General features: G+C 40.4%; 1 protein-coding gene and 1 pseudogene across 1 annotated transcript in view; both read right to left on the minus strand.

Annotated features, from left to right (window-relative positions):
* LOC102875301 (putative zinc finger protein 724-like) overlaps positions 1–9273 on the minus strand; it is a 20688-nt gene extending 11415 nt beyond the window's left edge. Inside the window, exons 1-3 of the mRNA XM_006879645.1 lie at positions 9258–9273; positions 8638–8756; positions 8526–8542 (exon numbers count right to left, since the gene is read on the minus strand). Coding sequence (XP_006879707.1) covers positions 8526–8542; positions 8638–8756; positions 9258–9273 — 152 coding nt within the window. The remainder of the gene's footprint in view (positions 1–8525; positions 8543–8637; positions 8757–9257) is intronic.
* Positions 9274–9445: 172 nt separating this feature from the next.
* Positions 9446–10405, minus strand: part of LOC102875702 — a 29822-nt pseudogene continuing 28862 nt past the window's right edge.

Raw genomic sequence — 10405 nt, forward strand, 5'->3', positions numbered from 1 at the left:
GCCATGGGAAAGTCTGCTGTTACGGACCTCTCCAAAGTACTGAAGAGCAATGGTGTCTCTCTGGAGACTAAGGTGCATCTGATACAGGCCATGGTCTTCACAATCACTTGTTATCCATTGCTATCACTGGATCTTGCTAAAAATCATAGCTACTTCTCAGCTAATCTTAATCCTGTGAAAGAGATATAGTAAGTACATGATGGAAAGTTACTTTACCAAAAAACAAGATGAGAAAAAGCAAGACAAACCCAACGTTCTTTCTGTCTACTAATCTAGCTTTTGGGAACTTGCATTAGAAAATGCATTAGTTTCTTCCATCTAAGAAGACTTCTTGTTGATAGGCACTGCAAAATAGTAGAACACTAGAATAGTTAATTGTTTTACTAGGGAATAATAATAATAATATTTGTACTTCAAAAAGGTGAGAACCAAAAAGAAATTCACTATCATGACACTAACAGCTTATGTGAAAAATCTGCTCAGAGGTTTTCATCAAGAAAGGTCAACTTTGATAATCTCTAAATATTCTAAGATGCACTAGACCACGTAACTGTGATGGAATATGAAAATCACCTGTAAACTTTTATACTAAAGATGGGAAATGCTAAGACATTTTGATTGAATTATGAATGAGATTTTACCAATTCTTCTCAGAATTGATCAAATAACAAACTTTCCTACTGAATGAGAACTATATTTTCTTTCTGATGAGACGAGCGTAAAGTTTGCATGTGCCAAGGAAGTCTAATTTATTTGGGGTTTTCATTCTTGTTTCATTAGCAGGAGTGAGAGGTGTGACTTGACAGGAAGTGACTGGCACATGTTCTCATGTTTACTTTTTTCTCGCTCTGAAAACAAAATGTTTTAAGCATTTAATTTCCCTATCCTAATGTTAAAAGTATAATAATTAAAATTCCAACAATAATCAGACTAGCTTTTTACTTACTTTTTGAAAATTTTACTTTAAACCTTTGTTTTGGGGTGGAGGGCAATTTTGTAATTATAAGTGTTGATAGTCTATCATTTAGCGTACTGTACATTTTCCAACAAATCTTTAAGTGGTTTCAAACATGATGTTAGATTTATTAATGTAGTAAATAATATATATATATATTCTACCATTTTCCAGTTCACCATTTTTTTACATGTACAGCTATGTGCTAGCAAACTTTTTTTTTAATAATGGAAAAAATAATAAGAGTGGGTCCTTGAGGTTTGAAAGGCAGTTTTGAATACCATAATATCATCAAGCAGTCAAGAAATTATTTCTATTTTCTGTTTAATCTGAATATATACTAAGCTACCTTTTCATGACACTAAAGTACATTACTTACTTGAATAAATCTATCTTCATAGGGAAGTTATTAAAGCAATCTATTGAAATAAAATCTTTATTTATGGCTGTCAAGGGTAGCTTATACATGAAACTTTTATTGATTCATTGTTCTATAAATACTGATTTAATGCTGAGTTTTATTCTTACCATTCTTCCCCTTCCTATAATCATGTAGAGAGATAAAGTAACACATGTAACCTACAGTTTTTTGTATGTTCAGGATTAGAGGTTTCTTGATTTGAGGAGAAAAAGGATTTTGGTAGCGTTAGTGATTGTTAAGGAGCTCTGGTGGCTTAGTGGTAAGGAGTTGCATTGCCAACTCAAAGGCACACGGTTCAAATCCACCTGCTGCTATGCAGGTGATTAACTGTCTCTGAAAACCCACTGGAGGGTCAACTATGGGTCAGTTACAATTCAGTGGTATACAACAAAAACAACAAGAGTTCGTACAGATATGTTTCTCTGTTACATAGGAAATTTGGGTTCTGGGAATAATATGAAAATATGTCTTTCAAAGTCTTCATTGATACACAGCCATTTCTCCTTCAGGGGAACTGGTTCTTTAGTGTTCTTTATGTGCCACTGAGTTAACTGTTACTTATAGCGATCCTATGAATAGCAGATCTGAACCTGGTCCTATCCTGTACCATCCTTTGGGGAAATGGTAGCAGTTTTTAAATGGTGGAACACCCCGCCCCAGGGAGCACAGAGGCTGCTGAGTTTGGCAAAACTAATAATGGGGAGGGGGAGTGAATTGTGTTTGCATTTTATTCATTACTGTCAATTATGGGTGAATTTAAAAACATTGCTTTTAACCCTCTGTCAAGCATTGACTTTAACATGTTAGCTACTTTTGATACATTAAAATGTTTTCTGACTGGAAAAAAAATATCAAAGGAGTATATAAGAGTCACTGTACCAAAAATAATTGGCTGACACAGAAAAATTTCATGAAACAACATATGATCAAGAGACAATAGAGATGAAGGAAGAAGTAGAAGCTGTTCTGGCAGAACTTGCCAAAAATAAGGCCCCAGGAATTGATAGCATACCAATTGATATATTTCAGTTAACAGACACTGCCCTGGATGCACTTACTAAATTGTGTCAAGAAATCTGGATGGCCTGGCCAACTGACCAGAAGAGATCCATATTTGTTCCCATTCCAAAAAAAAATAAACAACAAAAACAGTGACCTAACAAGAGTGTGGAAATCATCCAACAATATCACCAATATCACATGCAAGCAAAATCCTGCTGAAAATTATCTAAAACAACTAGAACATCACATCAACAGAGAATTGCCAGAAGGCTGGGTTTAGAAGAGATTGGGTTATTATAGCCAATGTTAGATGGATCTTGGCTGAAAGCAGAGAGTACCCTCTGGTATGGAATGTCTGTGTTTTATTGACTATGCAAAAGCATTTGACTGCTGGATCACAACAAATTGTGGCCAACTCTGAAAAGAACGGGAAATCCCAGAATACTTGATTGTGCTTATGAGAAACCTATACTTGGACCATGATGCAGTCATCAGAACAAAGCAAGGAAACACGACATGACTCAAAATCAGGAAAGGTGATGCCAAGGATCTACATACATTTTCAATTTATATGGCGGACATAGCATCCAGGAGGGTGGGCTCTATAAGGAGGAATATACCATCAGGATTGGAGGAGTACTAAATGACATAGGTCAATCATGAATAGAAAAGTTCAAAACAGGTACTTTTTTGATGTCCTCAATTAACTTCATGTTAGAAATAGCAGACTTTAATAGTCATAGTTGATAGTATCTACTCATTAGTAACTGGCATGAGGACTTGACAAACAGGACTAACAAAAGGAGAGATAGTTGGATTAATGTCTCATCTCTAACATGTCTTTAATGATAGCTAAAGGTATTTGTCCTTTAAGGTGATACAAAGAGACTTTTGTTGCTCTGATGGTGGTGGTAGATGGAGAGTTCCAGAACACGGCTCCAGCTGACTATCTAAATATTTAGGAATATTGTTAAAGTGCAGGAGCCCTGTGGACTTCTGGGGGAAAGTAGGGCAGCTCAAGATTCATCATGGGGAACCATGGCCACTAAAATATGGGCACCTAGGTGTGCATCTTTTTAATGTCATGTGACAGCGTGAATGCAGTCCAGTGTTGCTAGATGGCTTCAACAGTTTCCAAAAATTATAATACAATGGCTTCATAGTTGTCTTTATAGCTGCTTTTTAGAAAAGTTCCCTAGATTCTGAGACTAGCAGGGATTCTTCAAAGTTGGGTATTAAGTAGGGATCAGTGCATCCGGTACGAGGAAAGAAATGAACACACTGAGCCCCACCCTCACCCCTGAATCAGAAGGAGCTCTGGTGTCAGAGCCCAGAGAGTGGAGGGATCTGTAATACTCACCCAAAGGTAATACCTCTATGGCAGTTCAAATTCACCAGTGGCTCTCAGGAAGAAAGATGGTCAATCTCCTCCCACGTCATCAGAGTCTCTGAAAACCTCCAAGTAGGCCAGCTCTGACTTGGTTCTAACCCAACAGCAAAGAGTTAATTTAAAGTATAAAATAAAGGAAATGAGGGGGGGAAAGGAATCTTCAAAAGTTTTCCATTTACTCTATGTCTTCTCTGTGGTTTCCTCTTAAAAAGTACCTCATTCTGGAAGGACAGTTAACAAACTCTGTCCTCAAAGTCAGCTGTGCTAATAGCATTCAAGTACAATTAGATAAACAAGAAGCCAATAATACTAAAGATTAAGGACTAATAATTTCAAATTCTGTAGTCTAAAATTGATCAAACATTCAATCAAGAGAACAGATTATTCCTAGTTAGTGGAAAGTAAAAGTTGGAAACAAAGAAGGAATAGTAGTTGGTTTTGGTGATAGAAAACTCAGACTAAGTATTATAATGAAAGGTGCAAAGATGTAGAGTCAGAAAAACAAAAAGTAGAAACATATTGAGTTTTTCTCAGGCTGAAAGAAATGAATAATTGAAGCCTTGAGTTGCAATATATAAAGATTCAATGGGAAAAATAATGAACAAAGTAGGCACCCTTAAAAGAAGATGTGAGGAGTGCACAGTTACTTTACTAAAAAGAATTGGTTGATGTTCAACTATTTCAGGTGGTAGCATAGACTCAAGAATCAATGGTATTGAAGGAGTAAGTCTGAGTTCCACTGAACGTATTGATAAAAAAAAAGATTCCAGAAATTGAGAGAAAACCAACTGAGTGAGATGTTTCAACAAATGGATGCAATGTCGAGTGCTTATTTGTCTAGGGGCCAAGAAAACTGGAAGACCGTTATCTGGCCAAACAGTCTGAAAAGATGCATATCTGTGTCTAATCCAAAGAATAGTAATTCAATAGCATGAAGAGATTATAAAATAATATCATATGTAAGTAAAATTGTATTGAAATTAATTTTTAAATGGCAGTAGTATATTGCAGGAAACTGTAAAAAATTCAAACTGCAGAATAAAGGCTATCACTGCTGATGTCAGCTGGATCTTGACTGAAAGCACAGGAAAAGTTTTCCTGTGTTTTACTGACTACACAAAAGCATTCAACTGTGCGGCTCATAACAAATTATAGATAATATTGTGAAAAATTGGAACTACAGAATATTTAGTGTGCTCAGAAGGACCTTGAACGTAATATAAGAGGCAGGTGTTTGAACAGAGTAAGTATAAACTGTGTAGTCTAAAATCAGGAAAGATGTGCTTCAGGGTTGTATTCTGTCCTCAAAGTAATTTAAGTGTAAGACATATGCAAATGATTCATGAATTGGATTGGATGAAAACTCATTAATAACCTGTGAGATGCAGAACAAAATCTAAGGTGCTGAATGTGAAGAGAAATTGAAGTTCTCATAATGAAAACCAAAGATTATAGCCCCCAGTGAGAAATACACCTTGAAATAAAATAAAAATTCTTACAACTGGACCAACCAGTTGTCAAGGATTTACTTTCACTTGCATTCATGAACAATGCCTACAGAAGCATTTATTAATAAATCAAATGGCACATCAAGAGTATTAGCTTACAATTTACTTAAATGGGCCTATCTGGGCAGGGGACACTGGTAGTAGCTAGTTGTTGTTGTTAGGTGTCATCTAATGACACTAGAAACAACAGATCTGAACCCTCTACTATGCTGCGCCATCCTCACACTTCCTGACACACTAGAACCCATTGTGACAGCCACTGTTGTCAATCCACCTTGTTAAGGATCTTCCTTTCCTTTGCCAACCCTGTCTTTCCAAGCATCATGTCCTTCTCCAAAGAATAGCCTCTCCTAGCAACATGCCTGAAGTATGTGGGATGAAGCGTTATCATCTTTGCCTCCAAGGAATGTTTAGTACACTCCTCCAACACTATAGCTCAAAGATACCAATTTATCTTTTGTCATCCTCATTCAGTGTCCCGATCTCAGATGCACCACAAGGGACCAGAAAGACCATGGCCTGAATCAGACACACTTTAGTTCTCAAACAGACATCAATACTCAATAGTTTGGAGAAATCCCTAGCTGCAGACTCTCCCAGTGCAATATTTCTCCTGATTTCCTTTTGGTTAATACCAAGGGTGTTAACTGTGGATCTAAGCAAGATGAAGTTGTTGACAGTTTGAATCACCATCTATCATGATGTTGCCTATCAGTCCAGTGGTAATAATTTTTGCTTTCTTGACATTGATATGTAATCCACATTGAAAGTTGTATTCTTTGATCTTCTTCAACAAGTGCTTCAAGTCCTCCTGACTTTCAGCAAGCAAGGTTGTGTCATCTACATAATGCAGGTTATTGATGAGTCTTCTTTCAATCCTGATGCCACGAATCCAGCTTCTCAAATAATTTGCTTAGTGTACAGATTGAATAGGTATGGAAAAGATACAATCCTGATGCATTCCCTTCTCAGTTTTAAACTATGTAATGTTCCTTTGCATTGTTTGCACAACAGCCTCTTGGTCTAGATACAGGTTTCAAATGAGTACTGTTAAGTGCTCTGGGATTCCTATGCTTCCTACTGTTTGCTATAACTTGTAATGATTCACATAATCAAATACCTTTGCATAGTCAATAAATAGACATTCTTCTGGTATTCTTTACTTTCAGCCAGAATCTATCTGACATAAGCAATGACATCCCTGGTGCCATAGCCTCTTCTAAATCCTGCTTGAACTCATTTTAACCCTAGTAGGATGAACAATACCATTAATATCACATGCAAACAAAATACTGCTTGAATATCTTTCAAAAATGTCTAGAATAGATAGGGCAGTAGTTCAGGTTCTAATTAAACCCTTAGAGGTATTAAGGTACATATCATATCTTTGAGGCGGGATCATGCAAATGTGTATAAAATACTAACGTTACACTTGCTATGTATCTGAAAGCTGGACATGAATAAAGATGCCAGAAGAAAAATTAATGTCTCTGAGTTGTGGTCCTGAACATTCCACAGACTGCCAGAAGAGCAAACAGGTATGACTTGGAGATAGTGCAGCAAGAGTGCTCCTTGGAGACAAAGATGGCAAAGCTTTGTCTCACATACTTTCGGCATGTAGCTAGCAGAAATTATTCCTCGGAATGGGACATCATGCTTAGAAAGTGGAAAAAGGAGAGGGAGACTCTCAATCAGACAGACTGAAACAGTGATTGCAGCAATGGACTCAAGTATGTCAGAGATTGTGAGGGTGGCACAGGACAAGACAGGGTTCAGAGCTGTGGTTTGTAGGGTCACAAAGTCCTGCTCAACTCAATATCACCTAAGAACCACACCACTAATGTGCAGATTGGTTCCTTTTGCTATCCTGCTAGGGTTAAAATTTATGATCCCAGAGGCAGAAGGAGATCAAGGGAATGAGAGGAGCAGAGAGTGCATCCTTCAGATTTCTGCACTCAGTTGCCTTCATTCTGAGAAAGCTGTAATACCAGAAAGAAGGTGAGACGCAGCTGAACCAAGAGACTAGCAAGACAGAGAATTATGGGCTTCCCAGACTAGAGACAAATACAGGAGGCAACCTGGGGGAGTTGGATGTCTCTGGGCATTTGCTAAAGGATCAAGGTTTGCTATTCCACAGAGGTAGAGTCAAATGCTGTGAGGTCTAGGCCTAGTGGAGAGAGGTGCATTTCAAAACTCAGTAGAGCTAAAAGAGCTTTCTAACACTTGTGCATGAAGCCATGAAGGGAGAGGCTGTCCTTATTAAAGGACAGTATTTGAGGTAATCTTGATTCTGAATTATAGTCATTTACTTCCCCTGAAGTGGCCAAAATTGTGATTATGATCTTGTGTGGCCATTGTAATAAATTATTAAACCAAAGAAAGACATAAACAAGTGTTACTGGAGGAACAGCTAGTGTCATGGGGATGGTGGAAGATGCTGATCCTAATTCTGCACCATCATTTAAAAGATAAAGCTATGTGCTCAACTGGGCAGCACATATACTAAAACTAGAATGATACAAAGAAGATTAGCATGGTCCCTGAGCAAGCAAGCATGACACTCAAATTCATTTAACCACTGGATAGAGAAGCTGTGGTATATTCCCACAATGGAATACTATACAGCACTGAAAAACAAGGAACTCATAAAATATTAAAAGGACAAATACTGTATAATGCCCTTGTTATAAAACAGGACTGGCACAGGGATTGGGGAGAAACTTAAAAAAGAGGGGATAACGTACATTGCATTGAAGCAGGTTGATGGAAAGAATCGTTTAAAAGGATATATGAGTAGGTATTATTTGCATGACAACAGTCCAGAATAAGAGCTGCATAGCAAAGTGTACTGGGGGTAGGAAGGGAAATGTGCAACAATGAAAGAATTTTTTTTTAAAGAGAAAAGCGAACTGGAGGCGTGGGTAGGAAGGAAAATGTGCAACAACGAATCAATGTAAATGTTTTAAAAAATTTTTAAAGTCTAGTTTTGCTAACAAAAATTAAGTTACAAAGAAAATGTGAGCTAACTGAAAATATGAAAGTATATTTTTGTATTCAGCAATTTTACTTTTGAATATCAAGTTGTCTCGACAGAAATAAATCAGAAAGCAACTTGCAATATAATAACAAAGAAATAAAAAAGATCTTAAGTAGGCCACAGTTCTACAGCAAAAGCACTGGGTGAACTGAGGCGACCCTCCTGACTCCTGGATTCAGTTTCCAGGAGGAGAGGGAGCATGACACGCTCACCCAGCCCAGCCCTTGATCTGCGGGGGGATAGGAAGGGAAGGCGAATTAAGATCCCCACGGGCAGAACCCTAATAGGGAACTGTACTCTTGAGGCAAAGAGGTTGTAACTGACCTCTGTGTTCCTCAGAATGATGTATTTCCCATCAGTGTAAAGATAATTGTGGCCATTAGGATCCCTGCTGATGTTCTGAGAGACACTCCTGTCCAGCGAGGGGACACCGTTGAAAACTTCTGCGGAAACACAAAAGCAACAGACACTTCAGGGTCAGAACAAGCCCTGCGGTCCTCTCAAGCAGGGAGGGGAGGGCACAAGGGCTCTCTGAGCAGTCCTGTCGTTTTGTGTGGTCAAACCTACTCATAGCCAACCCTCCAAAGGTTTTCAGAGGCAGTACTTTCTCACAAAGCAACTGGTGAAGGCAAACCTGTGCCATTGGGATTGCAACGCAGCTCACTTGACTCCACCGACTGACGTGTGTGTGGTGGTGTCGGGGGAGGCGTGTGGGTGATTTATCAGGAGTGCAGGGGCTCCACTACTGCCTGATTAGCCACGGCCCATGGGAACCCAGTGCCCAACTTCTGGGCGACCCCCGGACTCAAGGTCATAGAAGACTATCCCCCCTCGTCCCTAACTGGTCTAGCTGCACTCTACTGTCACCAGGGGTTCCTGTCAGACTAACAAACTTCCTGCTGCGACCAATGACGGAGGGAGTTCAGGGCTAGATCTGAACTTACTGATCTCGGACAGCATCCTGGCCACTCTCACTGCAGGACTCCAAGGAGTGAGGGCACCACCACAGGCGCCGCCCGGACAAGGCAGAGATGCAGGCAGCTAGCTGTCAGTAAGGAGCTGGTCCACACCCCCTGCGCACTGCAGCCGAGGACCCCGAATACGGAAGTGCAGCCCCCTCCCCACGGGGCTGTCACATCGTCTGGTCCAGTGCTGCAGACCCCGAATCCAGTCCCCCAGGCTGGCACCACACACAGCTCAGTCCAGCACAGCTGAGGACGTCGAATGTGGAATCGGCCCCCAAACTGCGGACCCGGAATCCGGAAGCGGACCCCAGGCTGTCCCCACGTCTATCTGGTCCGGCGCTGCGGACGCGGAATCCGGAAGCGGACCCCGGCTTGTCCCCACGTCTATCTGGTCCGGCGCTGAGAGCTGGGAGTCCGATCGCGCCTGCGCAGCACCGCCCCCACGGAGGCCCCGCCCCAAGCCGTTTCCGCTTGGTGTTTCTGTATGTCAGCTTTGTAGAAGGAAGGTTTGGGGTCACAGGGGCGACCGGAGGGTCTCAGCGCGGCTCAGCTGACCAGATTGCTGCATGAAGTTCAGGGGAACAGCTGCGGGCCGTTTCCGCCTCGGGGATTTAGGGCTTGGGTCACAGAAACCCGAACGAACACGGTTAGGTTCTGGCGGGCGCTTCCTTCCTGCATGGCTGGAGAGGTGACAGCGAGTGTTCTGGGCCACTTTCTGGTTATCGACTTTCTGGAGGCTTCTGCGCCTGCCCACGATTTTGCAATGCTTGCTTAGGTTTATAAACAAAACAGAGAATTTACATCGGCTACTTCCTCAAGTGGTTCAGTGTCCACCTGCTAGTTCTTTTCACTACAGTGACTTCATGTGTTACTTTCAACTTCTTTTGATCCTTCCTGATTATTCCGTATTTTGTTCTTCGACTTTTCAGTGTGACAGCTTAATGCTTGGCTGTTCGCTTGCAGCTTAAGATGTGCCAAGAGAAACTTTATGGTTTTCTAACTCCGACTCTTTGCGCATTTCATTATAACACTGCTTTGTCTTCTTGAAACTACTTTTTCAGCCTTTGATAAAATTCAACACCCTTTCATGATTAAAGCACTCAACAAAATAGGATTAGAGGGGAATT

The sequence above is a fragment of the Elephantulus edwardii genome, unplaced genomic scaffold (assembly GCF_000299155.1).
Source record: "Elephantulus edwardii isolate Elephantulus edwardi_28Jun2011 unplaced genomic scaffold, EleEdw1.0 scaffold00004, whole genome shotgun sequence".
Taxonomy (NCBI): Eukaryota; Metazoa; Chordata; class Mammalia; order Macroscelidea; family Macroscelididae; genus Elephantulus; species Elephantulus edwardii.